Source organism: Cygnus olor, chromosome 11 (genome assembly GCF_009769625.2).
Source record: "Cygnus olor isolate bCygOlo1 chromosome 11, bCygOlo1.pri.v2, whole genome shotgun sequence".
Classification (NCBI taxonomy): domain Eukaryota; kingdom Metazoa; phylum Chordata; class Aves; order Anseriformes; family Anatidae; genus Cygnus; species Cygnus olor.
This window is the reverse complement of record NC_049179.1, coordinates 18297968-18325611: the sequence shown is the minus strand read 5'-3', so window position 1 is coordinate 18325611 and position 27644 is coordinate 18297968. Positions and strand designations below refer to the sequence as shown.

Below are 27644 nucleotides of genomic sequence, written 5' to 3'. Positions count from 1 at the left end.
TGGGTGTGGGGCTGGCTCCTGGCATGACTCAGGATCCAGGTGAGCCCTTGCATCCTCCTGTCTTGTCCTCCCTCCTCTCTTCCCTGTGGACCCGCTTCATGGCCTTGCCCTTCTTGCATAATCTCTGTCCCTTTCCCCTCTGGCTCTCCTTTCAGCTGCTTTGTGTCCCACGAGCTTTGCACCCACCAGAAACTTCACTACCTTTGCTGCTGATACAAAACAGTCCTTCATCAGCACAAGTGCATTTAATCTTCTCTCTCAGCCCTCTGAAGAAAAATATTCCTGTAATAACCTTGCGTCTCCCCTCATTGTTGCTTCCTGGCTGGTATTTGTTTCTGAGGTCTTTTCTAACGTTTCAGTGTTCTTTTGGCAGTGGCACTTCCATAGATACTGCAACCAGACGTGGATGCTGGAGGGCCATGTGCAAAGAAATGGTCCTTCTCTGAAGAGTTTACAGCCTGCAGGCGGTCGTGGGGAAAAAGAAGATTCCCAAAGCAGCTGCTTGGGGTTATTGGCAGCAGCAAGGCGTGGAGATGAACATAGGTTTCTTCTGAATGAAGTGAGTGAGCCTACACTGCCATTACCGTGCTAGCAGAGAAGGGAAGGGGATATTCCCCACTGGTTTTCTCTCCTCAGACACGTTTTTTGTTATTGGAAGTAGCAAAGGGTAAAGTGCACATCACTTCGGAGATGCCTCTTACAGCAACTGAGAGGCAAGATCCAGCCACAAGCTTGGCTACTGCTCAAAACGTGGGCTGGCAGAGAGAGGGAAAGATTCGTTTGTTCAGCAGGAGAGTGCTGGTAGCATGCCAATCCGTACGGCTGCCTCCGCTACCCCAAAAAGCATCGGCTGTCAAAAGATCACGAACAGTTTTCTCTAAGGGCGCTGCACATAGCATCATTTTGCAGCTGTTGTGGAGACAGGCAGTGAAACTGTTCGGAATGTGAAAAAGGGGAATCCTCTAACAGGACCTTTAGGCTGCACGAAGATGACTGCATCCAGGGCCTGGCCAGCGAAGCCAGACAAGCCATTCTTGTTTTGTTTTTGGTGTGTTTTTTTTTTTTTCATTTTCTTGGAAAAGACATTATTTGAACATTTTGCAGCTTCCATTTATTTTCCCGGCTCTGCATTTTTCCCCTTGATTTTGTCTCTGATGGCAAAAAGGCCCAACCAGACTGCAGCTTTGTTTGGCACCAAACTTGCCTCCTGAGATGATCGCACAAGAAGTCTTTTATCACTTCGGCGGCCGGGAGCCAGAGCTGCTTGTGGTAGAAGTCGCCGGGACTGTAACCCTGGGGCTGTCGCGGGATGAGAGTCAAGCTCGGCCTGTCAGCAAGGCGAGTTGCAGCAGTCTGAGCCTTTGCCAGGACACGTCAGTACTTCTAAGCGTGCTTCCCCCGGTGCTGTTCTCATTAAGAAAAAGGTATGAAATCCACATCTAGATTGAATTAGTCCTTTAAAAAATTAAGTGTTGTCTAAAATATAAATACTGTCCAGAATCATGGTATAATTCCTTAGGAAATCACTATAAATTGAACCTCCCCTGCTCTCCACTGCCTAATAATATCTTGTTTTTCTCACAGAGCTGGTTTGAATTCTGTGCCGCTTGCACCGCGTTGGCTTCAGCACTGCCACCTCTGCTTAATGCCCAGGTTTGTGTCAAGGTGGTGGGGTCCTGGGTTTGCCAGGTCCCCAAAGCTGCCAGTTCCATTGCTCGCAGCTTCCCCAAATCATTTCACGGCGCTGGCTGTGACCATACCTTGAGGAGGGGATGCTGAGTAAGCCCAACAAATGCTGCCAGCAGTCACGTTGCCCAGAGGGTGAGGAAGATTCTAGCTGTTTCCTTTTCCCAGCCATGTTTTGCTGAAGAAACAATTTTAAAGAGGAAAAAACAGCTTTCTGCGGGTTCCCAGGTATTGATGTGCCATTCTCCCTGCACCTTTATTAGCAACAACATTGCCTGTGGCTGGCTAGCTGGTAAGGATGGACAGTTCTGTAACAGCTGTGTGCACACTACCTTCCTTTGCAAATAGTGCCTTTTCCCTGTCTGTCCCCATGGCTCTGTTTATTTGTATGCAAGGCAACTGCGATGTTTATTGAGGCTTTCCATCAGCTGTATGAACTCACAGCAGAATCAGCTGTGTGGATGTCCGTTACTGTGAGAGTTGCAGTTGTTGGATAATAGGCTCCTGGGCAGCTCCTATGAGAGACTTGGTCTTTCTTAAGTGTCTCTCTAGACAAATTGCTGCCTGTGCGTATGCATATAGTATAAAAAAGAAAAAAAGAAGTGTTTTTTTGTTTTCCAACCTCCCTGTAGAATGGGTCTAAAAACAGAACTATCTTTCACTATGGAAAAAAAATGACAAAAATATCCTCATATTTGTAAACACTTTCTAGATGTTTTTCAGGGTATCTCTAGGACTTGCCAGGCTCCTCCCCTTTCCTTCCCTGCCTCACCCCAAATACTTCCATTTTTGGCTAAAAAATCTTAAGTTTGGGATTGTTTTTAACCAACAATGTCAGCCAAAACCTAAGTCCTTTCTTCTAATTTTTCCGCTTAATTTTTAAAGTATCTTTTGGCAAAACAAAAATATTGTTTTGATGGAAAATCTTCAACCAGCCCTGCTCATTAGTTTCTGCCAACAGTCATACAGGCAAAACAGAGCATCTTCCAAGAGAGGAGACTGTCCGAAAGGGCTGAACACGAGGCAGGAGATGACTAACGCTTCTCTCCCCAGCCAACATCGTGCTCTTTTGCAGGCTGCAGACCTTAATGAGACCCATCTTTCTCGAGATGTTTCCAGTCTAAATTCCTCTTGGTGGGTCAGCTCAATAATTCAGGTATTTTGCCAGGTTGATGGAAGATGGGGGTGGCACAGAAGGATCACCAAGGGATCGAAAGACTTGGAAGAGCTACATTCTGCACCTCTTATCCATGTTGACTAATATTTGGGCTCCTCCAGGTAAGTACCTGCTGGAAGGGATGGATGGGGACATGGGGCCTGGTCCAGCTCACTATCGAAGTGAATTTTGGTACACTGTTGTTGAACGGAGCTGTTTAGCTATACCAGCAGGTGAGCCATGCACAGCCGTGAGCAGTCTCCATGTAACAATCACATCACTGCTGTGTATCTCTTACCCAGCTGTCTGCGGGGAAGGTTTTTCTCACACTGAATCTGGAGCGTGAATTCAAGGGGAGCTCTGTTCCTCTCATTCTGTGGATTCCTGTGATGAACTGGGAGACAGTGAAGGAAGATATTCCTGCAAAGAGGAGCATAAATTTCAGTGTTTGGCTTCAGGAGCCAAATAAGCTTCTGCACATTGGCTACATGGGCAGCATCCTCAGAGGACAGCCAGCCCTCAGCAGTCCCTAATATTTGCCAAGTGCTCTGAGATCTTTCAAGGAAAGGCCTTTTAGATGTGGAAAAGTTTATAGCCCTTCTTTGACCACTGGTGATTTTAGAGGGTTAAGTTAGGAACAGGAAATACAGTGACTAAAGGAAAGCCATTAATATTAAATTCCAGCCTTTGCCAGATAGTCTTGTGTTATCTTTGCTCTTTCATGAAATATTTTCCAGTTTTCCTTGCAGGGCATTTGTTACAGGGGTAGCAACTGAGGAACTGTAACTTGGCACATCTCCACCTGCTTTTCTGTGGAAGTGCACATTTGTGCCATGGGATTTGAAGAATCTCCTTTGCCTCTAGAATTGATATGCAAACAGTCAGCTGTACAGACATCAGTCTGTCCGGTAGACATGCTGCATGACTGTCCTGGTTTCAGTTAGGACAGAGTTAATTTTCCTCCTAGTAGCTGGCAGGGTGCTATGTTTTGGATTAGAATGAGAAGAGCGCTGATAACATGCTGATGTTTTAATTGTTGTAGAGCAGTGCTTACACCAAGCCAAGGACTTTTCAGCCTCTCTCTGTCCTGCTAGCGAGCAGGCTAGGGATGCAGCAGGAGCTGGGAGGGGACAGACCCAGGACAGCTGACCCAAACTGGCCAAAGGGGTATTCCATACCATCTGACGGCATGCTGAACAATATATAGGGGTGGCTAGCCGGGGTGGAGGAGGGGGCCGGCTGCTCGGGGATAGGCTGGGCATCGGTCAACGGGTGGTGAGCAATTGCATTGTGCATCACTTATTTTGTACACATTATTACTATTAATACTATTATTATTATTGTTGTTATTCTTTTCCCTGTCTTAATAAACTGTCTTTATCTCAACTCACAGGCTTCACTTTCCCGTTTCTCTCCCCCATCCCGGAGAGGGAGGGGGGAGGGTGAGCGAACGGCTGTGTGGTGTTTGACTGCCAGCCAGGCTAAACCACAACAATGACCTAAGAAATAATACAGGTGATCAGCACCGTGCTGGTGACTCTTGGATTTCTGGAGAAAACAGGTTCATTTTACTACATCTAGAAGATGGGAGGTCCTGTATGCAGCCTCCAGCAATAGAATCTGCTGCGCCTGACTGATCACAAAACACCCACCAGGATTTCACTAACAAAACTCTTGACTATTGCCAAGGAAAGCAAAGGTTTGTAAGGAAAGTGAGCCCTGACCTTGCCATCTCAGAAATAGCTTAGGGGTCTCAAGGTGCTCATTTCAACAGCCAGGCACACATCCCTCCTGTGCTATACCAAGTCTGCCAGTCTGAGAGGAACCAGAACTTCCCATCTCCAGCCTGCACAGTGAGCTAAGTAACCCTTTGTGCCAGAGCAAACATAGAGCCCTGTGCAGTCAGCACACAGTTCTGCCAGCATCTCTTTCTTTCCCTCCTCAAATAAATAGTCATTGACATAGTTGTGATAAAAGCAGCAGGGATACAGTTTCTGTGAGACAGGTCACCTTAGTCTTCCCCAGCCTGTTTGCTGTCAGTCACGCTATTTGTATTTGTACTGCCACACGATCAGGTATGGAGTGAGGGATGTTAAGACCAGGAGAGATGAGTTTCCAGCTGCATAAACCTGCTCATGCCATCTCTCCAACTTCTGATTTCATCACAGCCAGCATCTGTGTGATTGAGCTGTTGTGCACCTTGTAGGCAGACATTAAGGAAAGGAAAAATTTTAGCCCAGAGAGCCCTGTATCTCAAAGCAGGTTGTTCTTTGGGGCAATCACCATTTCTGTTAAAAAAGAAGTCTTTTATTTCCCATTGATATTTGTTAGGTTGCAAGGAGAACCGTACTCCTGCTCCAGAAGGCCCTAGCTGCAGACACAGCCTTGGAAAGAAAGCTTGCTCTCATGGCTACGGCAAAGGAATGGGAAGCACGAGATCTGGCATGAAGTCCTCCTCCCATTGAAGCCAGTGGGATGTTTGCCATTGGCTTCAGGGAAAGCCAAGATTTCAGTCTGCAGCCAGATCTGCTGGTGTGTTGAGCTGTGCTGTGAGCAGGATCCGAATGGGTTCTTGGTTTCCTGATAAAGCTGCCTCAGCTGCTCTGCTGCAGACAGCTGGTCTCTCACCTGACATTGTTCCCTGCTTGCCTTCCTGGTTTGAAATCTTATTCGTAGGCCAGAAACTCTCTGAGGAAGAGACTGGTTTGCATGCTTTGTGCCTGCTTGTGTTGTCACACAACTGGGGTTTCTGGACATGTCCACCGCCAGAAACACCCCCTCCACTGTGGATTACGGATGGTGCAAGAGGATGGCATAAAGCAATAGCACAGGGCTGGGATAAAGGGCTTGAATTAATTAAAACGTACGGGATTTGCTCCAGGTAAAGAACTTCAGTCAGCTCTAGAATTAGCTCTCTGTGGTTCAAGAGAATCTGAAAGAGATTGTAAAGATGGTGCAGGGATGGGCTTCCCTGCTTCACACTCTTACAACGTGAGGTTTGGGGAGTCTAGATTTTAAAAGCACCTCTTTTTCTTGTCTCTTTTCTTTCAAGGTCAGATGGAATCCTGATTGTATTAGCAATGGTATAGGAACTCATGAGCCTGACAGAAAACCTTGGTGCTGGAGGTTTGTCTGTGTTATGTAATACGTTATGTAGTGCTCCTCTGATGCATTAGAAGGCCTTGTGCCAACTGATGCAGCCTGTGCAGCCTCCATATTTGAAACACTGGCAGGGTTACTGCCCTCCTCTGAAAAGCAGGCAAGGAAGCAAACTCAGAGTGACTTGAAATGACTGCGTTACACCAGGCAGCCCCGTTTTGGCCTATACTGGCCCTGCTGTTTTTATTTGAATGGACGCATGGTGGAGCATTTCTATGCCAAGGAAAAAGCCCTTGCAAACAATTCTCACTATTTATATTTCTCCCTGATGAGGATGTCTCTTTCTGTTCATCCTGTGGGTTTGGTCTCTACTGCCCCTTTCTGGAAACAACTGTAAATGCATCTTATCTATTAAAAAAGGCTTGAAGGTTTATCTCCTGGACCAAAAAGCTGCCCTGGCTTTCCTTCAGGTGCTGTGTTTGAGAGCATCATCTCCTCCTGTCCAACTGTACCTTGTTTCTCTGGCCATCTGGGACTTGGTCCTATTCCCTTGACATGTCCATAAAGAGTAGCTGGTGCGAGCGATTTTCTGGTGAGTTGAAAGCAATACGATACATTTCCCTCCCTACCAAGCAAGGAGTTTGTAAGTGCAGGTGCTTAAAGTTGAGGTAATGTTGGTCATGTTGAGATCCATAGCTAACAGTTCTACTGTGATTTTCCCAAGCTACCTGAAGCAAAGCAAAAAAAGCAAAGCAAAAGTAGTTCAGTACAGTAGCACAGCCCAGTGTCACCTCTTTAGGCACACAGATTTTTACAGGCAAAGATGCTCTTTGCCCTAGTAATAAATGGGGAAGAATAGGGAGGAAAGCAAAGCAAAAAGTCAAACGATGCAGTATTCTCTCCTGATCGCTTTGTTCCAAACACAACTCTGCAGCACCATTTCCCATCTCTCCCTCACATCATTCTGAGACTGTTCCCCAAGAGTGTCTTATCAATAGATCGTTTCTCAACGTAGTGATTGCCTCTGAGCCAACTTTATTTTCTGGTGCAGTGACTGGCACAATGTTTGCATGAATTCTGCACTATCCACTTGTTGCTCTTCTGTGCTAATGTGATCCCCACAAGCTCTCATGTTTCCTAGGGCATGCACAATCAAACAAAATGAATCCAAATAAACAGAATTAGTCCTCATTCTTTCTTAACAACATGCCTGTGATTTTTTTCCATTAGTAAACTCAGTCCAGCTACTTTTCCTGGTGTTAATTCACTGTAGCTGCTTATGCAGGCTTTGGGTTGCACATAGCAATGAGATAAGGGGACAGTGATTCACTTTCCGCAAGACCGCAGGATGTTTGTGTTTTGAATTTTAATGAATGGGGAAGTGGGGCGTTTACCTGACCCACTGCTGCCTGGTTCTGTGTGGTATTCATTTTATTGCTGTTGTCACTTTAATTCTTACAGTGGTTCTCTTTCCACTCCTTTTTTTGCTCCCCTTGTTCTTGTTCTGATTTCAGCACTCCAAGAGGGATGAAATCAAAAGAGAAGGGCACAGGTCCTGGCAGATTTGATGGTCAAGCATTGTCACCAGCATGCACCCGCTCACCCACACACCATGTTGATAATCTCCTCATGAGCAACACCCAGAAACCAACTTCTGTCTGCCCTTTGTGGAGGAGACTGTGGTGAAACTCCCTTCCTGCGTCTGGGCCCCAGACCTAGAAAGTCTTCAGTGCAAGGTTGGTGTCTACACGGTGAGCCCCATCTGTGGGACTGTGAGCAGCTATAAAGGTAGCTTGGTCCCCGCCTCTGCTGTTCACTAGACTGCCTACCCACCAACTGCGTGGCCATGCAAAATGCAAGGGGCTGCAGCTACAGAGAGCCAACTCTGTCCCTGAGGCCTTCGGCCAACCCTCTGGCTGCCTGGGCACTGCTCTGGGGCTGGAGGTTGGCTGTGGGGCAGCCCTCAGCCTGCAGCTCGGCTCTGCACAGAGGGCTGCTGGCTGGTGCGCAGAAAGGTTACAGGTGAGATGGGAGCTTACAGGTGAGATAGGAGCTGTACCTGCAGCTGGCAACTGCCTTGTCTTTGACCTGTTCCCTGGGATTGTTCCTTGAAAAGAAAGATCAGCATTTGGCTTTAAGGAGACTTTCCTAGCACTTGCCTCAAAACAAGTGGAAACACCTCCCTCCCTCTTTGGACCAGAACCCTATGCCAGAACAAGAGCTATGGTGTTTTAGTGGGTTTTGTTGGTGGTGGTTTTTTTTTTTTTCTTTTTTCTTTTTTCTTCCCATCTGTGAAGCTTTAGCAGTGGCATTTTCTTCTATTGCTTGAGAAGGTAAGTCCCTGGCACTACGATAAAAGTCCTCCACTGCCCACTGGGGTCACTCTCCTCCTGGTCAATGTGGCCCAGAGGAAAGGGGAAGGTTTTCCCATAAGAAAATATCCATTCCTTGGCTCTAATTAGAGAAGATTTATTGCTAACGATGTTCTTCCTTGCATTTGGCTCAGCTGGGAGCCCGATTAGTTACTTGCCAGTGGCCTTGAAGCCCAAAGCCCATGTTTCTTTAATTTTGTCCAATCTGTCAGATACTTAGGGAAGCAGCTGGGAATATTGTAGAGCAGCTTCTGGCAGTGAAGAGTCCCAGGGAAGGATTGCACTGACTCCTGGTAATTATTCTCAGCCTGTCCATCTAAGCCCTGCCTGTGCAAAGACCCAGAGAGCTGCAGCATTAACCAGCAGAGAGACAGCCCACAGCAAAAGGCATCGTTCAGCTCTTCTTCCTTTTCTCTACGAGAAACTGATCTGGCTACTTGTGCTTTGTTTGGTACCTGGTGGTCATGCTGGTAGTGTTTGTGTTGCTTTGCTACTGTTCACAGTTTGAAATCACAGCATTACAGACAGTCGGACACATCTTTCATTGCTTAATGCTTGCCTACCCCCAGTTCCCAGAGCTGGGATTCAGGCTGTGCTGACGTGCCAACACACTGTGCGGCCTTGGGTGAATCAGTTTGCTTCCCTGGAACTCGGGGAATAGCAGAGGTACCATCACAGCATTGCGTGGCTGCGGCTTTATAAGGCACTTTGAGCTCTTGGGAAAAACAAGAATTCCCTGAGATTATGGTTCAAAGTGAACAGAAGACAATAGCCAACAGAGCAGCTCCTTGGATGTCTTTAATGGTGCTTTGTAGTTTCTGGCATCTTCAAGGGCTTCTTCACTACCCCATTAATGAAAGGGTAGAGCCAGCCTGGGGCTGGGACCCTTCTCTTGTTCTGTGTGCACGACTCAGGAATTATATCAGCCAGGGCCATGCTTAGCCCTAGCTTTTGCTGTGTAACAGTTACAAGTGATAAAATCTTAGTTTTCACAATTTTCCTCCCACAAGTTGGTTTAAAGGGAATGAACGCAGATCCTGCTATAGCTCAGTGCATTACTAGCCAGCTCAAATGACTCCCCACTGTCTTTTCTTCTACACAAGACTCTTAATGCCCTAAGTCTTTGCATGTCCTGGCACAAAGCCCAATTGAAGCTTGAGCTCCAACAGAAGTTTTAAATTTAAAGCTGTTCTTTTGGCTTCAGATATTCACAGATTGAAGCTGAGAGATGCAATTTGGCTGTTTACTTGCAGATCTGCAACAGCCCTGCTGTGCTATTGCACTTGCCTCCATCAGGCAGTTGTGTTAACAGCACTTTCCAATTAAAGTAACAGCCTCGGTTACAGAAAGTGCTTTTCCTATCTGGGCACTTATCTGATTTTATCTTTTTTTTTTTTTTTTTAATTACTCATGTGGCACAGGGCTGTTTTATTTCCCATCCCTCATTCTAATCCATCCATCATTTTTGGTGGCTGGGCTGGCTTTTGCTGTTTTTTAATTTTTTTGCCATTTCCAGCATTAGCTTGGGCCCATACCACTCAGACACCACGACGGGGAGTGCTGATGTGAAGGACCAGGAAAATCCAGTTCACAAGCAGCTCCTGAAATTCTGCTCACATAGAGCAGTGAAAAAGACATCCTGCTCTGGAAATAGCCCTGCCTGAAAAATCCCAGAGCCTTGCTGTGTGATTTAGGGCCACTTCCCTGACCTAAATGTTCCTACTTTGAAAACAAAGCTTTTAACACCTTCTCTGCCAAGATCAAGCCTTTTCGCCATTATCTGAACATTCAGAATAAATTGTATCAGATGAACCCTACATCTTTCTTCCTGATGCAGCCAAGTAAGAGCATCTTTTTTCATGTCACCTCACTGAAAGTCGTAAGCTAGACTCCATCCTGCCTGCGTTCCCACAAGCTCAGCAAGGCTGGTAGAGTGGTGAGCTGTAGGGTCTGAACTAAGCCCTGGCATTTTCATTCTGGCCATATTTGCCATTGCAGACAATGTTCTCATTGTCTGCCAGTTGCATGTTCTTTGTAACACGAGCACAGACTGCTTGGGCTGGGACTGCAGGAACTGGAGAAAGACCAGGCTTAGTGACAAAAGCACAGGTCTCAGTGCTGACGACCTGTCCAGTGAGGCCGTGAAGATATCTCTCCGAGGATATGCTTTTCCCATAGCACCATCAGCTGTAGCAGTCACTCTGGGCTTGTGCCCAGCACAGTGACCCTCAAATCTTGGGACACCTCAGTTCCACAAAACCTTGCAAGGGCGCCACAACCACAAGTTCCTGCGAGTTTGACAAGAAAGCAAGGCCTGCTGCTGCCCCCCTGTGTTACTTGCTCACTATTGTTGCCATGCTCCAGTAAAGAGGGGAACCCTACTGGGGAGCGTGGAGAGCCGAGCTAAGCACAGCGCAGCCACTCGTGTACTGAGGTCAAAGATCTTGCATTGAAAGACCTTTCTGTTCTCTCTGTTCCTCCTGCAAGCTCAGGGCCTTCCCTGAGGCACCTTACATTCACGAAACTGCAGAGTGGAATTGGACATGTTTGGAAGTGAGACAAGCTGGAGATAGCAAGGAGGCACGTGACTTGCAGAAAAGCACAGAAAAGTCATCATCCCATTCTGCGAGGATGTGTGTGCGATGATCGGAGACTGCCATGCAATGCTGAGCAATATCAGGTATCAGCACAGCGTGTTCAGGCTTGTTGGCTCAGACCATGAGGAGCACAGAGCGAGAGACAGCTCTTGGCAAGCTCAGCTCACATGATAAGGTCATTGGAAAGACAAGTGATGCTTTCATCAACCTGCCTTTCCCCAGTATCAGCACCAGCTTGAGCAAGGACTCACTGTGTGCTCCTGTAATGTACTGCACGCTGCGTGATGCCAAGGACAAAAGTTTCCTCACAAATATGCCGAAGCAGTGTTTTTCCAACCAGTGTCTCAGTCCCCAGCTCCCATCCTCCTTGGCCACGTCACGTTCCCGTTTTGTACCACTGAATGGAAGATTTAAATCCCCTCTAGATCAGTGGCAGCTCTTGGGCAGAAGGGAGAACAGGATGTATCTACTGGCTAGTTGTTGCTTCCCAAGAGTTATAATTTACCTTTTGGGCATTCATTACGGTTCTAATTAGTTTTTTTCCTTCTGTGCTGGGCAGTACTTTATTGGGGCTGTACATGCTAATTACACCAGAGTTCATCAGCCCTAGAAGCTGCCTGAAGCCTGGGGTGATAGGTTGGTGCCAGCAACCAAACAGATGGCCCAAATGGAGCCAGGCTGTGGCTCAGGGGGTCGTGCAGACTGATGGCTCTGATCATCACTAACGCAGGGTCTTGGAACAGTGGTGCTGCCTGTTTGCCCTACCTTCACCGAGAACCTTTTTGGCCCTGGCACCATTATCAGATTGGGCAAAGGGAGCAATGCCTGCGCAAAATGTTGTCCACAGAGTGAGTGCCCTAGACACTGCTTAGAGCTCTCTGAGAACATCTGAAGGGAAAACATACGCTGGCAGGGCTTACGTGCTCCAGCAGTTGGGGATTGCAAACACATGCTTCAGCTATGCAAGAAATCTTTGACTTGTTCTGAATGCGATTCAGCCTGGGTTTCTTCCCAGGAACATTCCTGTTCTTCACAATTTACCAGTTGCAGGAAGGGGGGTGAAGGGGAGGGATTTTACTAGTACTCAGGATTTTAAGAGTAAGGGAGAGGAAAGGGAACAAATCTTACAGTGCTTTCCCTAGCCAAATTCCTCCAGAAGGACAGGGTGTGGAGTATGGGCTCCAGGATTTGGCACAATCCCAAGAAAATATGAACTGCAAAATTAAAACCACTTTTAATTTGTCATTTGTTTTTACATAAAGAGTAAGTCTCTGTTTTTCTTAAGTAATTCAGTCTCTGCTATCACATAAACCAGGCAGCCCCTGCCAAATGGTGCTGCTTGATAGAAGCCAAGCCGAGAACTAGATCTCTGAGCAAAGACACATTATCTCCTCCAGGAGACGGCAGTGCTGTTCAGATCTGCATTGTGGTTCCCAAGATAAAAGCCTCAATCCTCAGAGTCCCAGTGTATGTGAGAGAGTTGCAAATGTAGTCCTCGTAGGTGAGAGTCATTTGTTGTCTGAGCTGGAGATGAGTCGATGAGTCTGTGTCCTTATTATAATTCCTGCTATGTTACAAAGGGGAGAGAAAGCTTGCAAGGGTGGACACGGGAGCTGCGCTTCTTCCCTAGAAGAAATCAGAAGTGCAGGGTGAGCCAGATCGCCGGGCTGCTCCTGCGCAGCAGCACAGACACGGGCTTTGTGCTTCTTTCCAGATGCCACCACCTAACCCGTCAGCTCGTTCCTGAGGCTGCCAAGTTTCAGCCTTCAGACCTTTTGAGGGCAGACAACAGCAGGAGTAGCGCTCATGCATGGAGTTGCCCGTGGCTGAGTTTGGAACCTGCGGAGCTAGACAAGAGCTTCCAACAGGAGACACCATTAAAAGAGGCAAGGTGTAACCCAATGCTACCAAACATGCACTCAGACTAACCTCCATAGCTCAATTAACTATATTAAGTGTACACCTATAATGAACTTAATTTCACTGAGGTTTTCTTCCTGGCGTTGTGTGCCTAGTGTACCTAGTTTTTAAACTTGTTGCTGTGTTTGTAATTCAATCATATGTATACATAGTTCCCACATCAGCTTAGTCACGCCAGGCACCAGGGAGAGTATCATTTTGTTGTATTTGGCTCATGGTTCTGCCTTTAACATGGGGGGTATCTTCATTGAAATCAGTTGTGCTACGTAAGTCCAAAACCAGAGCAAAGCCTAACATTTGTAAATTATTTGCAGTAGAGGCTTTATAATTTTTATAATGCAATGTCCTGAATATGAATGCAGTTGGCTACAGCTGCATTCCCCGTCTCCCAACAGGAAACACCAAAATAAAGATAGAAAGGAATACTCATCGTTATATATATATATATATATACACATATATAATGCAGTGATATCAGAAATATCAGTAGATTCCTCTTGACTCACAGCACTGTATTATGGTCTTCCCCTATATATTGCTAAACTGAACAGGAATAACTGGTTGAAATTAAGAAGCGGATGCTAAAAAGTATTTCTTCAGCTTGTGCTGTACGTGGTGTCAGGGCTGTAGTTGAGTATTCGTGAGGGTTCCCTCCTCCATTTTTTATTGACTGCTCTTCGTTCTACATTTTTCTTGTTAATAGCCCATGTGGCAGAGGAAATGGGTGAATGATTTAACTCTGTCTTGCTTTTATTAATCCCAAATCATGGATCAGGTCACAATTAATGGTGGCCCTGGTGATTTATGAATTGCAATTTTCATTCCTACTAGTGCTGGACTGTTGGAAACCGTCAGATGCCAACCTGAGCAGCCGTAGCCCAAACATCAGGTAGCACCAATGTGCAAAGTGTGCGTGGATGTGTGAAATAGCCCATCTGTGGACGAGTGAGTTAATTGAATAGCAATACAAAAAAAAATTGGGGCTGCTTTCTGCAAGTTGTATGTTAAGCTACTAGTTTTCCCAAGTGCAGAAAGCAGACTATCACTGAGTGATCTGGAATCCAAATAATAGATTTGATTGCGAAGCATAGAAGGCTGCTTAAAGAGAAACAAATAAAGATACAAGGAATATGTGTGAAATGAAAACACTTCTGAAGTGAGCCTGCAAAAAGACAAAGCAGAAGTGAGGAGGAGAACAGCAATTCTGGGTCTGAACAAAAAGAGCTTAAAGGAGTCACAGGGAAATAAAGGAGAGAACCCTATTCCAGTTCATACTCTTCTGGAAAAGCCAGAACCAAGACCTTCACTGAAGTTGTGATTCTTTATCAGAATGACATTAACTGTGACATTTTCCAGGAAGGAATTTGCATCCATGTGAATGCTGGCTGGTGCCCAGCATCACGGACACTGCTACTTGGGATTAAGGAAAAGACTTTTCAGTTCTGTTGCCCTCTGCATTGACATAAATCAGGAGTAGGAGGATTTTTTTCTGGAATTCAGGGGACATAAGACAACTATGTTGGTTAAATGTGTATAATGACAAAAGCATTCAGCTCTCAGACAGGCTTCAGTTGTTCGTGGCTTTGCAGCTCTCACAATGTATCTGTGGACAACAAAAACATCCTAATGGTTTGGCATGACGACATCCCCCATCCAGCTGGCCTGGAGCCAACATCAGCTCTCCTACAAAACAGGCAGTTGTTTCTTGTTAAGAACTGTTATGTTCTCCATATTGACCACAATTTGCATAAATTCAGCTTCAGCAGTAACAAAGCCGCCGAGCAGGCGTGTCCCTCAGCTCAGTCAGGGACTGGGTCTGCACTGATCCATCTGCTGATTGCTCGCATCCTACGGCGTCTTTCTGCTTCGGTTCGAGCAAGCTTGGCTTATGCACGACACGGTGGGGAGCAGTGGAGCTTGGCGGACCAGAAGGGCTGTGCTGCTCTGCACTGCAGAGTTGAGCTGTCCTGCCGTGAACTGAAACGGTTCAGAAAAGGCCGGGGAGTCAGCAAATGCTGCTTGGGAGTGACACGAGGCTGAACGTGAGCTGTTGCAAGCGGAAAGATCAGTGGAGGACGCTTATACTGAAAAAGCCTGGAAACGGCAGATAATTCTCTAAAATGTTTTGGAAAGCCTCCCATTATGGTGCTTTTTTCAGTAAAATAAATCTTTGTTGTATTAATTAACTAATAGTGGAATAATCCCACTCTGCTAGGTGCAGAATTCTTACTGAAGTGAGAACAGGTATAAGTTAAGGTAAAATAGGATCGTTTGAAGGTCCGGAGAGCTGAAAAGGCAGGGCAACACTCAGTGAATGGCTACTAATTCCCTGTGGGGTCTGGTAAGTCCTACATCTGCTGCTTGCCTTTTAGGCCAGGTTTTGCAGCTTAACCCTGGCAGGCAGCTAAGAACCACACAGCCGCTCGCTCTGCCCGGGTTGGATGGGGGAGAGAATCAGAAAGGTAGAAGGGTGAGAGCTCAGGGGTTGATACAGACAGCTCGCTAGGTGAAGAAAAGCACTCCAAGGAATCCCTTTGCTTACTCCCCGTCGGCAGGCAGGTGCTCAGCCACTCCAGGAAAGCAGGGCTCGTCACACGTAACGGTTTCTTGGGAAGACAAACGCCATCACTATGAACGTCCCCCTTCCTCCTCCTTTACCCCAACTGTTCCTGCTGACTATGGTGCCGCATGCTATGGAGGGGCCCTTTGGTCAGCCCCCAGCTGCTGGCGCACCCCCAGCCCCACAGCGGGGCAGCACGAGGAGCAGAGGGGGCCTTGGCTCTGTGCAAGCACTGCTCTGCTGCAACTAAAACATCGGTGTTATCACCACCGTTTTCATCACAAATCCGAAACGCAGCATCATACAAAGAAAATTAACTCTATCCCAGCCAAAACCATGGCAATAGGCACCCCTTGTTCCATACCACTTAGGTGGTGCTCAGGCCCCAAGCTTTACAATGCATCTTCATTAATCAGTGCCCTGTGATTAATACCCAGATATCATTCCCTTCATCTGTGGACCGTCCCATGAATAGTCCATAAAGCATCCACCAAGTCCTTTTAGTCCAAGGCTTAGATTCTGTTACGGTGGTCGCTCAGGACAAGCGAGGCGGCGTGTTGTGCGGAGTTACTGGGCACTGTGATCCATTCACAGCGTGGATTTATTGCGGACAAACTGGGAGAGCAGAGTCACCTCACGGACCTTCTCCTTCTGGGCAGTGCCAGAAGCTAAGATGAGTGCAGAGCCCACCCGGAGCAGTCACAGAGCCCTGGCACGGGAGGGCACCGCTCTGCTCCCAGCACTGAGCTGGGGACATTGGTGCTGTGCACGATGTCAACGATGCAAACCCAGATGCAGCGGGCGCGTTTTGGGGCAAAAAGTGTGGCAGCCGTTCGTGCTTCTGAGCAAAACCTCCCGGCCCTCCCTCACAAGAGATCCTTGCATGAGCCCTTGGGGGCAGCCGGCGCCTTCCTGCGACCAGCTGCGAAGAAGGACTTCTCCTCGCCCCCACCGCGGCCTCGCGCGTGGAAGGCGTTGGAGGTCTGTGCCGGGGCTGTCGGTGCGACACGCCGCCAGTCGGGACGGCCCAAGGAAAGCACGGCGCCGCACAGCGGAGGAGAAAGGCCGATTTTGGTGAAAACCACAAAATTGGGCAGCTGGAGCCCAGCTGGCGAGGGAGCCCCTGGGGCGAGCGGGTGTCACCGCGGGGTGACCGCACAGCGCCACGTTCATGTGGTGGGGCTCCCTGGGACCCCTTGGGGCCGGGACACGGTGATGGGCGCCGAGGGGTCCCAGGGCACCCCTGGGTGCCCCACAACTGCCGTGACGGGTGCTGAAGCGCCTCAGGGCACCCTTGGGTGCCTCACACCTCTGCTCTGCTGCACACCCTGCGTGAGGAGAGGGCAAAGCCGCCATCACCTCAGCCAGGGAGGGGCTGGGACCACGACAGAGCCCCCAGCCCGCCTGGCGGCCGTGTGCCAGCGGCGCCCCCGCTGAGGGACCCCGCTGCGGCCGCCCCCGCCAGGGGGCGCGGGCCCTTTAAGCAGTGCCGCGGTCCCTTTAAGCGGCGCCCTCCCGCCGGCCACGTTCCAGCGCTCAACCGACCTCGCTGACGCTCCGCTCCCCCTCCTCCCATTGGCCGGCTGGTGCTGAGGTCCCGCCTTCCGGCGCTGCCAGCCAATGGGAAGGAGGAGGGGGAAGAGTGGAGGTAGGTTGAGGTGCGCGGCCCATGGCCGGAGAGCGGCGGCGGCTCGGTGAGGGGAGGGGGAGCGCTGAGGGAGCGGGGCCCTGAGGGGGGCGGGGGGCGCTGAGGGGGCCTGAGGGGCGCTGAGGGGGCCGGGGGTCGGAAGGGGGTAAGGGGAGCCCGCAGCTAACGACCCGCCGCGGCTTTTAGGCCTCGCGGCCGCAGTCGGCTGCGGCCGGAGCCGGCCTCGAAGAGATAAAAAGTAAATTTTGTGGTACCAAACTGCGGGGTCTGTGCGTGGGGCGCCGAGGGCTCGCGGGCGGTGTCACGGAGCGGGGCTCTGGGGGACGCCCGCCGGGCTTCGGTCGTCACCGAGGGCTCCCGGGCCGAGTGTCTGCGTCCTTCTGCTCGGTTAATCACTTTTATGTAAAACCGACGCGCCAAGAAACAAACGCTGATTTTACGCGAAATGCAAACGCGTGGTTTTGTCCCAGGTGCCGGCGCAGAAGATGAGGCTGAACGAGGGCCGGCCGAGCCCCTTCCAGGCCCCCGTCAGCGTGCACGGCCCGCCGGGCCGCCAGCTCCACGTCTTCCCCGGCCGCAGCCCGCCCGGCTCGGAGGAGAGCTCGGAGGAGGAGCTCAGCGCCATGGAGCTGCGGCCCCGCGGCAGGGAGCAGCAGCGGTGCGGCGCTCCTCGGGACAGGGCTGGGGACGTGGTGCTCCTGGAGCGGGAGGTCACGGAGGACGACAGTCTGAACAAGCTGGCCCTGCAGTACGGCTGTAAAGTAAGAGCTGCGGCTGTTTGCTCTGGTTTAATTGCTTTACAGGCCTTTTACAGGTGGCTTACCTTCCGGGTAACCCTCGTCGCTGTCTAACAGTGTTTGCCCGATGTGTTTCAGGAAGGTCAGTACCTGGGCACAGGTGAGCTGGAGAAGGGCGCTCTTCAGCCGGAGAGCCGAGGAAGGTGCCATCCCCACGCCCTGCCTGTCCTGGTTTCCTGTTTAATTTGGGTGACCAAGCGAAGCGTAGCAGTCGTGATTCGTATTTACTTAGCGAGGGCAAAAAGTAGGGAGCTGAGCACGGATGTGCGGGTGAGAGCCCTGCTCACAGGGGGATGCAGGCTTTGAAGGAACAAGGCAACAAAGTGCCGCTCCGATGGGGCCTGGGTTGGGTTGCTTCTTCTGTTTGTTTTAGAAAGGCATGAGCTCGCATATTGCAGAGGTGGGCTTAGAGGAGCAGAGATGCCAAAGTGCAGATCACAGAGTCCCTGTGCTGTCCGGGGGTGTAGGTTTTGGTTGTTCCCCGCAGCACCCAGAAGCGTGAGCAGTTCAGCCATCTGCAGGCAGACAAGAGTGCACGTGCACAATGAATTTTCGCTGGAGTTGGAACATACTAAAAAAACATTATCTTTGTTCCAAAGTGGTGAGTTTTATGGGAAGAACTCTTGAGAACTTTAATTACCTGATCTGAACATTAGACATACCCCATTGGTTAGCAGTTAAAGCTGTATATTTAGAGCCTCCTTTATCTGCCAGCTAGACTGTGATTAAAAAGTTCCATGATGCAAACAGTTGGACAGTGACCTGGTTGGGGATAATGGCACAGAACTGGCTGAACTGCTGCAGTGCTGTTGCAGTCTGTCTTGCTTAATAACAGCTGTGAGGTGCAGCTGAAGCAAGAGGGCTTGGAGGAATTGCGACAGTTCCTCCCCTCCCATTCCATTAGAAACAAAACCAAAACAAAAAAGCCCTTCTGGGTTCCACTGCTGAGCTGGTGCTTGTGAGGAAGAGCCTGGTAGGGCTTGAGCAGGCTTTGGTGGGAACCAGTAGAGCAGTGAGACCTCAGAGCCACAGCAGATGACTTCCGTGTAGCGATACGCTCCTCTTTCAGCACCAGCAGTTGCATGGTTGTTGCCGCTTACACCAAATCATTGCAGTTCCGTGAACTCAGACAATTCTGAACAACTCCTGGTTTGTGTCAGGAACCATCCCAGTGTGCCCCGTGATGTAACGTAACGGAGGGCTCGGTCCTGCCTCTGACATCCCTGTCTGTCTGCAGCGCTCTCAGAGGCCAATTGCTCGTCTGGTGGGGACGGGGAGCTGATGGGGGCTGGGGTGGCTGTGTTCTCCAGCAGGAGGAACATCCTACTGCCCCCCCCTTCCAGAACGCACACTTCTGACCTGCTCTGGTTTAACTGGAGAGAGAGAAATCCTCATTGCTGGAGACCTGTGTATCCGTCTGTGTACCCGCTGGCCCTGACGTGATACAGTTTGGGTGTATTTCGTGTTACTTGCACAGTTAAGCAGCTCCTGTAAGGGCACTGAAATCTGTAACTGCAAAAGTCCGTGACTGTTCAAAACTTCCAGGATGAGCTTTTCTAAAATCAATGACAGTTTGTCATCGGGGCCTATTTGGGGCGGGGGCACTGAGGCAGTGCAAGGAGTAGTTCTGTGTGTGCTGCAGATAACTTGGCAGAGATACGAGGCACTTGAAACTTCTCCTTTTCACTCTTGACCATTTATAGTCTGGGCCTGGCTTTGGCATTGTTTTTAGTTGGGACAAGAGGAGCTCGCTGCAGCCAAAAATGAGTACAAAAAAAATGGCCTGAATGGCTTGCGCAGCCTCGTGCTCTTGCATTCTTGCCATCAGCTTTGTTGGTGCGGTGTGAGTGCTGCTCCCGTTCCTGGAGCTTCAGCACAGCATCGCAGTGCTCGACTGCAGCCGCTGCGGGGGATATTTGCTGTCCCAATGATCTGTCTTCGTTGGAACAAAACAAAACCCTGAAGCACCGCCTCAGTTAGGATGCTTTGTGTCAGCTTGTTATTTCCTAACAAAATAACGTTGAAGGGTTTAATTCCTGATGTTAGGGACAAGCTGCCGGGTGTCTGACCCTGCAGCTGAGGGTTCCCTTGGCTTCAGGGCCACCAGACTGGGCTCTGGGTTAACCATCCCGTGTTCAGGTGTCTCCAGCTTCGCAGAGCAGACAGGAAAGGCTCTGCACCGCACTGAGCCACTTGCAGCCAGGGCTTGTTTTCACCTCAGGCTGGTGCTCGCAGCCTGGTTTTGTAGCCAACTCCTGTATCAGTGCTGGTAACAGGTTGGGTCGTCTAAACTAATCCTGGTGTCCTCTTTGGGTCCTGCAGGTGGCGGATATCAAACGCGTCAACAACTTCATCAGGGAGCAGGACCTGTACGCGCTGAAGTCCATCAAGATCCCGGTGAAGCCCCACGGGCTGCTGACGGAGAGCAGCAGGGAGCTGAGGCCGGCCCCGGCCCCGCGCTGCCCCAGCGGCGTGACGCTCGTGGACCTTCCGGAGCCCGAGGCCGGTGCCAGCGGCTCTGAGGGCAGCCGCCTGAGCGACTACTTCAAGGGGATCGACCAGAGCATCCAGGAGGCCGTGCGGGCGGAGGTCCAGCTGAACGACGAGTACTGCACGGAGGCGCTGGAGCGGCCGCTCTGTGAGTCGGGGAAGCGGGAGCCCAGCACTGGTGCAGACTGGGGGATCCAGTGGTGGAACGCAGTGTTCATTATGCTCCTGATAGGGATTGTCCTGCCGGTATTTTATATCATCTATTTTAAAACCCAAGAGAATGGCCCGGCAGCCCATACCTCCAACACAACACTAACCTCAAACATCTCAGCAGATGGATTGGAAGGGAAACCACTACAAAGCTCAGATGTAGAAAAAAATCGGAACGGGGAGGTGCAGCCAAACACAGCCTCTCCTCCCAGCACTGAGGCCCATAAGCCTGTGACTCTGCCACGAGTGCAATCGGGGGGATAACAGTACAGAGATTTTTTTATTATTTTTTTAAAGTAGCTGACATTGTAGTCCTGAACTCGACTGAACCTGGGGTGATGTGATTTTATGGAAGAATAAGAATGCTTTGCCTGTAAAGATCAACAGGCAGCTGGCTTAACACTTGTGAACTCTGTTGAGGGGAAGTATTTTAAAGCAATTACTCCTGTTTGCTGCAGGTATTTCTTACGAATGGCCTTGTTGAAGAAGCTGAGCCCTTTACTGCTGTGACACAGAGTGCAGAATTAGTGTGACGGGAAAGCTGGCGGCTGTTTGTGTTGTAAGAAATTTTTTGCTTAGAATAGAAGGGGGGACTCTTTCGCTGAATTGTCGTTTTTCTCTCCTGCAGACTGGCAGTCTGGGTGTACCTAACCTTACAGCAATGACTTTTAGGGCGTTAGCTGAGGTGTGCCACAGCATGAGGACGCTGGGGGTGACTCCTGAGTCCAGCTGTGTGCACAAACACTTCCGTTGTGGACGATTCCAGCCCCTCACGGTGGTGGCTGAGCTCGGAGCTTTTCTCATGAAGGAAACCCTTCAAGAGACTGCGTGAGCGCTGCTGTCTTACAGGCAGAGCTCCTCACAGAGTCCTTGCTTATGTCAGGGTTCAGCTCATCCAGAGCAACTGCTTCAGCGTGGCAGCAGGCGTCCAGGCAGAGCTGTTGAGTGGTGGTAGGCCTGTGGTGCATGGTGCGCTCTTCTCCAAGGCTCACATGGGGCGGGGAGGTCTAGCTGTTAGCTCCTTTTGTTCTTAACTCCTGGATGGTGCAGCCCAAACACCCCCGTGCAGTCCTGGAGTTCCTTGTTTGTAGCCTTCAAGTGAGAGAGCGCTGCCAAGGTGACTTTATTTGCGAAGCCCTACGCTATTTAGGTGGTCACATAAAGGTGTATGAACCCTGGGTAGGATGGGGAGCGGTGAAGCTGCTGGATGTTGCACACGTCTGTTCACTCCTGATGTTTGCATTAGAAAGCGGAGTGCAGAGGAAGGATGAAGGAAGCTCTGGAGGCTTGTGGATGGCCAGAAGCTGTCTGTAAGCCTGGGGTGGTGCTGTTTAGGACGGGTCAGAAAACAAACACTACGTGTTGGAAGGGAGCAGAACAGGCACCTGTGGAACACGAGGCTCTGGGGCGCTTCACTGCAGAGAATTGGCCTCAAACCGTTAATTCAGCAACTTCAGGGACAGCAGGCAGAGGTAAATGCTCTCCTAGAACTAAATGCTAAGGTGTTTCTGCAGCACAGTTGCATGAAACCCACCGGGAAGGGCCGGGGAGTAACGGGGTAGCAGCCAGCTGGAAGCGGCTCTGCCTGGCCGGACGCTTGCGCAGGGCTTGGCTCATCCCAGCTGCTCAGCTGGTGGCTGAGGACGGGGTTGGCCCGGCCGCCTCGAGCTGCATCGGCTCCTCCACCACGGCGCTGCCTGAAACAAGGGCAGAATCCACCTGCTTGGGGCTGCTCAGGCCAGCCCTGAGCTGCTCAAGGGACGAGCGCCTCTTATGAGCCCTGCGGGGGCGGGGGGCAATGCTGCTGGGGCTTGCAGGCTGGTGGGGGGGGGGGGGGGGGGTAGCATTGCTGAACATCAGGCACGGTGCTGGGTTTTTGAAAGCCTTTTTTGTTGCTTCTAAAGCTCTGTGAGCAAAAGCAAGGCTGGGTGAGTGCTGCAGCACAAGCTGGTGGTGTGCAGAGGTAATCCCTTTGTGGCCTGAGGAAGAGCAGCCTGACAGCTTTTTTTTTTTTTTTTTTTTTTTTTTTTTTTTTTTGCTTAGAACAAATGCTGAGGGGCGAGGACCATTACACAAACCAAGCAGACCCATGTGGTGTTAACCCAACACCCTGGGCTTCCTGCAACCTTCAAAAAAGGGCTCAGGGCAGCCTGAGGGAACCTGATTTTGCAAATGAGGCACATAACGTATCTTGTACTGAAAAGAAAAACAAACCTTGTATTTTCTTCTGTGAAGGAAAAAGTATCCCTCATGGTTGGGGAGGGGGTGATTACTACATTTTTTAAATAAAGGAAAATGAAATAAAAGCACAAGGGGCACTTAACCACCCCAGACTGTGTGTGGTTGTTTTTTTTTGTGTGTGTGTTTCGTGTTTTTTTTGGTGTTAGTTTGTTGTTGTTAACCACGAGCTGCTGTATGGGTATGTACATATGCTGGGTCTTGCAGGAGACAGCACCTGGCAATGGACCCTTTAATCTTGTTGTCTCGTGTATAACCATTTGTTTTCTAGGCCATGTCCCGCTGCAGTCAGTGAGGGCAGCGCTGCTGCTGCCGCCTTCTGCTTTCAGAATGCAGACCCAGGACCAGAGCTGCAGCCGTGCTGGGCCCCACTGTGTTGAGTGCTGCAGCTTGCAGGAGAACAGGGTGCAGCAGGTGCTGCAGCAGCAAAAGGAGGCATGACCCTGAGGGAGGCAGGCAGTAAGTTCTTGCCTTGGGCTCATGATGCTGAGTCTACCTTGGGCTTTTATTTAAGGTTCTGCAAGCATTTTGTAACAGGTGGCTTAGAGCAACCCAGGTCTTAGTTTGACTGTAAAGTGCATGTAGCCAAAAAACTAAGTTCCTATTGATTAAAAGCACTACCTATGGCTGCAGCTTAAAACCGGTACATCAAGGTAAGCTGATGAGTATTTCAGATCCTGGGGACAGGGAGGAGAAGCGCACTAAGTCACAAAACGCCGTGCTCTGCAAATACGACAGAGGCTGGAGTACACAGTAAAAGCCAGTATCTTTACTTTAGTGAATGCAGGATACAAATATTTTACAACAACCTCTAGCATTTTTCTTAACCATTTGATAAAAAGTTCACTAGAATATTTATTGTATATTGAAGAAAAAACAACACATTCAGGGAAAAAATTGAGATTAACTTATTTTTTTTCTTAAAAGATTCGTCTCAAGGATGGCAACAAAGTCCAGCTTGTGCCGCCAAACGGCTTATCATCATTAAACCGTGAACAGCTTCTTTGTGAACTGTTGACTACAAACATTTACCAAATACATAAATCTCTTTTAAAAAAGCCATTTTAAATATAGCAAAGCAGTGTTCTCTTGCACAGCAAAGTGAAGAAAGTTTCTACTAAGATTCAAATGTTTACATTTGTTAAGTCTTTCTTTCACATTCTAATTTAACGTCTTTCCATGATCAATTGTTAGGAGTTATTATGTTCCTTATTTACTATGTATTTCTTGTGCGCACAGTAATTCGCAAGTTTCTGATGCATTAGTGTCCTTTAAGTGAAAGGAAAGGCTAAAGCATTTTTATCTGACGAATCCCTGATTACATGTGAATTTTTAAATACTACAGTGAGAGCTCAAAGATGGAGAGGTGATTTGTCACAATAGAAGATAAAAATCTTAAATCATTCAGACTTGAATAGGTTCAAACTAGGATCGGATCCACTTGCAACGTCATTCAATATATTTAATTAAAAAAAGTATTTTTCAACTGTTGAAATATCTGTGCTATGTCTTTTTTTATAAAACTTTTTCTTTTTTTTTTTTACAATTCCTAAAAAAGTATGTTCCAAAGTTCATTACTTGTTACTAAAAATCAGGATTCCCATTTACTTCATGGCATGAGATTCTCCCACTGACACAGGAGGTCTGTGAAAGACTTGTTCTGCCGAGTCTGTTGGAGGGGTTTGGGCAACACGTTAACAGTCCCAGGATCAGTTCTTCAGAACCATTTTTGTTTGTTTGTTTAAATTCACTGGTGCAATTTCAATACAAACTCTAACCCTTATGTAGCTTTTTTCTTTAAGAAAACAGCAATAGTACTTACTGTTTAAAAACCTGCATAGAAATAAAGACTATTGAGATACAGTCAGCAAAGCCATCTTATAAGGCACACAAGAAAATAGACAGTAAATGTGAATGCAGAACTCCCACTCAGATGTACAGCAAAGTTCATAGATGTGCATAAATAATGAAAAAAAAAAATCACATAACTTTTCAAAGCATTAAAAGGTTCTCTGTAGTGGTAAGTGAATTCAGTCACTTTGGAAATTGAATTGCTGTTAGAAAAGGTCTCATTTTCCTGTCGGCTTCTGCAAGTTGATAACGAACTGCAGCAAATGGAGAATGATTTCCACAGTTAAGTGGCTGAAACAAATTGAAACCTGTACGACTTCAGAGGTTACCATGACAACACGCAGCAGGTTTTAGAGGCTGTACGTCCTAACTTTGTTCTTCCATCACACATTAAAGCAAGCAGCCAAGATAGCTGTCCACACCGGATTTTCATTTCTCATACTTCTTTCTTACAGTATCAAGTGAGATTAAGAAAAAAAAAGCCAAATTTTATTTTATAAATGACAGGGATTACTTTAAAGGGGTTTCAGGAATAACACAGCACTGTAGTTTTTCGCCCAAAACTACCCACAGCAGTGAGATTTACTAATACCTACTCCCTTTGGTTCCCAGTACAAAAGAACACGTGCACAGGGAGATGAGATGCACGGCACAGAACTGGAATCAGATTTCTACAAGGCGACAACGCTCCCTAACGCAAAACCACTCGCACCCAGCCAGGTCGCACAGCCTGCGACACCAAGCTCTTGGCTCCTGCGGCTGCTGCTCACACCCAGCCTTCACCACCGCTCGCCCACTGACCTACCCAGGGCCTAGAAGCCAAGGGCCTACAGCACTGCTATTTCCCTCCTCACCCTTCTCCTTACAGCACACCTAGGCTGTACAACCCCCTCGGTAACGCCACACGGTGAATCCAAGCCCAAACCAAACTTCTCCTCACCAGCTGTGACAGCACCACGGGCCTCTGGATTCCTTGCTCTATTGGATGGAAGCAGCAAAGAGAAACAGCGCATTTAATTCTGAAAGCTGAGCTTTTATCCCAAACCACTTACCACTTAAAAAACCTTTTGTGCTCATCTGATATGTGTTATTTCCCTATCATAAGAAATTAGGTCAAGTTTTTTCCACTTTTTTTTTCCTCCTCAGAAGAGGCAGTTTTAAAATGATGCCTTAAAATGTGTTGTAACAGATTTTTTATATTTATGCAGGATGAACTTAACACCGGATTTTTTTTTGCCACTTTGCTATTTATATACATATATATAAAATGTATAATGAAGCTTAACCATACAGCACAGAGATTACAATTTAACGGCACACATTCACCACCAGTGAGGGGGACAACCCCTTTATACACCCTCTGAAAAATCTGGATAATAATATTAATAATAATTAAAATCCAAAGAAAGTACAGTATATTTAACAAAATAGTAAATATTAAACAGTGAATACTCTACTTAATAAGGACCTCGCCTTTTTCAAGTTGGCGTCAATCCACAAAAATATACTTTTTAATCTGGTGAACGTACAATACATAGGTACTTACACCAAAGGTGATAATATATTTAAGATGCTATATACACAAAGAGTTTGGCTCAAATTTAAATTTACATATAAGTGTTCATGGCTTATTTTTCCCCCAAGGTTCCGCCTGCAAGTTTTTCCTTTTCATCTTTGAAAGCAAAAACTAGAAAGTCAAAATAAGATAAAACTATACTCTACAAAAAAGCTACAACATACAGCTTTGGCTTATATAAATAATTCATAGCAGAATGTGTTCAAAAGTACTGTATATAACTTTATATATAGTCTTCAATTCATTAGGGTATTGTTTTCTTTAATATAAAATATACATGAGCTAAAATCCGTTTCTATATTTTTCAAAGGTATGAACGTAAAAACAAATTTGTCAAACATATTCCAATTATAACTTAATATATTAATTTTATTTTGTTAACGTTCTATTTTCTAGGCTAATATTTTCTGAATATTTCATGCGAGTTCTCTATGTCTCTCTTTCACTCATTAAAAAAATCACTTCTTTGACCCAATACACTATTTTTTTGCACGTGCAAAACAGGGTTTTTGTTTTTTATGTTTTCTAGCATCAGCCCTTCTCCATGCACCCTCTGCAATAGAGACCCATGCCAGGTTGGGTAATATAAAGGTCATTTTATGTACAGTATTGCTTTCTTCTTCCTGCTTTTCTACTGCTCTGCTGCTACAAAGCATTATTTCTTAACTACAAGTAACCATACAGCTTTAATAAAACACACAGGGACATTACTACAGGCGAGCCCTCTTGGTTTCTGCAATCTAGTGTGGTAGGATTATAATACGGGTACAATGTTTCTTTGCAAAACAGGTTATATTATTAAAACAACAAGTCCAGGTAAGTGCCAGACTAGATCAATACCTATAGGATTGTTCTGTTACATTTTACCATGGGACATCTGCAGCTATACAAGAAGTTTGTAATAAGTGCCTGATGATTTTGTGTATGCTACACACACTAGCACATATATATGCATGTGAAGATATATATATGCATGTATGTATATACATATAAATATACTTATTTCATGTCCTTATTTATAAATTTAGATATGTCAGGACAGTTCATTTTGAGAACACAAAACTGAAGAGGCAACACTGCAAGTTTATGTCACCCATGTGTCCATCCTCATTCGTTTTACCGATGGACTCTCTCTATCTTCTGAATTTGGTGGCCTTCCCAGCACCACAGGTGAATGGAAATCGCTCCGTGGGTCTTCCCGGTCGCTGCCGTCGTAAGAGCTGCTGGAGCTACTGAGACTGTCAACAGGAGAGCGACCCATTTCCTGACGCGACTGCTGCTGCTGCTGCTGCTGTTGTTGTTGTTGTGGCTGCTGCTGTTGCGGGAACCCAGAGGGAGTTACACGGTCCCGGGGAGGTGAAATTGGTTCAGATTTTATGTTGATGTTTTGGTTGGTATTAATGGATAAATTTGAACCCTGAGATAGCTGGCTGCCAGTACTGGG

The 27644-nt window shown here is 47.8% G+C and overlaps 2 protein-coding genes and 2 long non-coding RNA genes across 23 annotated transcripts in view; 2 read left to right on the top strand and 2 right to left on the bottom strand.

Moving 5' to 3' along the window:
* The first annotated feature begins 1440 nt into the window (after window positions 1-1440).
* LOC121076243 lies at window positions 1441-13247 on the top strand. The gene is made up of 4 exons (XR_005823415.1): window positions 1441-2964; window positions 6412-6533; window positions 7456-7677; window positions 12625-13247. It is a non-coding gene; the product is annotated as an uncharacterized LOC121076243 (long non-coding RNA).
* Window positions 12129-17424, bottom strand: LOC121076244. The gene is made up of 2 exons (XR_005823416.1): window positions 17293-17424; window positions 12129-12536 (listed from the first exon to the last, which is right to left on the bottom strand). It is a non-coding gene; the product is annotated as an uncharacterized LOC121076244 (long non-coding RNA).
* Window positions 16925-23825, top strand: LYSMD4 (LysM domain containing 4). 5 transcript variants are annotated; one of them, XM_040570385.1, is made up of 5 exons: window positions 17012-17084; window positions 17509-17799; window positions 20158-20473; window positions 23045-23232; window positions 23701-23825. In XM_040570385.1, the coding sequence occupies exons 2-4, from the start codon at window positions 17524-17526 to the stop codon at window positions 23212-23214; spliced, it is 762 nt and encodes a 253-aa protein (XP_040426319.1). In that variant the 5' UTR covers window positions 17012-17084; window positions 17509-17523; the 3' UTR covers window positions 23215-23232; window positions 23701-23825. The 5 variants fall into 5 exon arrangements, with proteins under 5 accessions (XP_040426315.1, XP_040426319.1, XP_040426314.1 ...); XM_040570381.1 differs by lacking the exons at window positions 23045-23232; window positions 23701-23825 and having other exon boundaries at window positions 16925-17038; window positions 20158-22858; XM_040570380.1 differs by lacking the exons at window positions 23045-23232; window positions 23701-23825 and having other exon boundaries at window positions 17013-17084; window positions 20158-22858.
* The window catches only part of MEF2A (myocyte enhancer factor 2A), an 87787-nt gene continuing 83663 nt past the window's right edge, over window positions 23521-27644 (bottom strand). For all 16 annotated transcript variants that reach the window (XM_040570372.1, XM_040570363.1, XM_040570370.1 and 13 more), the window contains one exon: window positions 23521-27639. In XM_040570372.1, the coding sequence (XP_040426306.1) occupies window positions 27285-27639 (355 nt within the window). In that variant the 3' untranslated portion in view covers window positions 23521-27284. The remainder of the gene's footprint in view (window positions 27640-27644) is intronic.

Bases quoted from the DNA above. Each gene is read 5' to 3' on its own strand.
- LYSMD4 (XM_040570381.1), top strand. From the start codon at position 17,524: ATGAGGCTGAACGAGGGCCGGCCGAGCCCCTTCCAGGCCCCCGTCAGC. The intron at 17,800-20,157 runs GTAAGAGCTGCG...TGGGTCCTGCAG, and splicing joins CCCTGCAGTACGGCTGTAAA to GTGGCGGATATCAAACGCGT.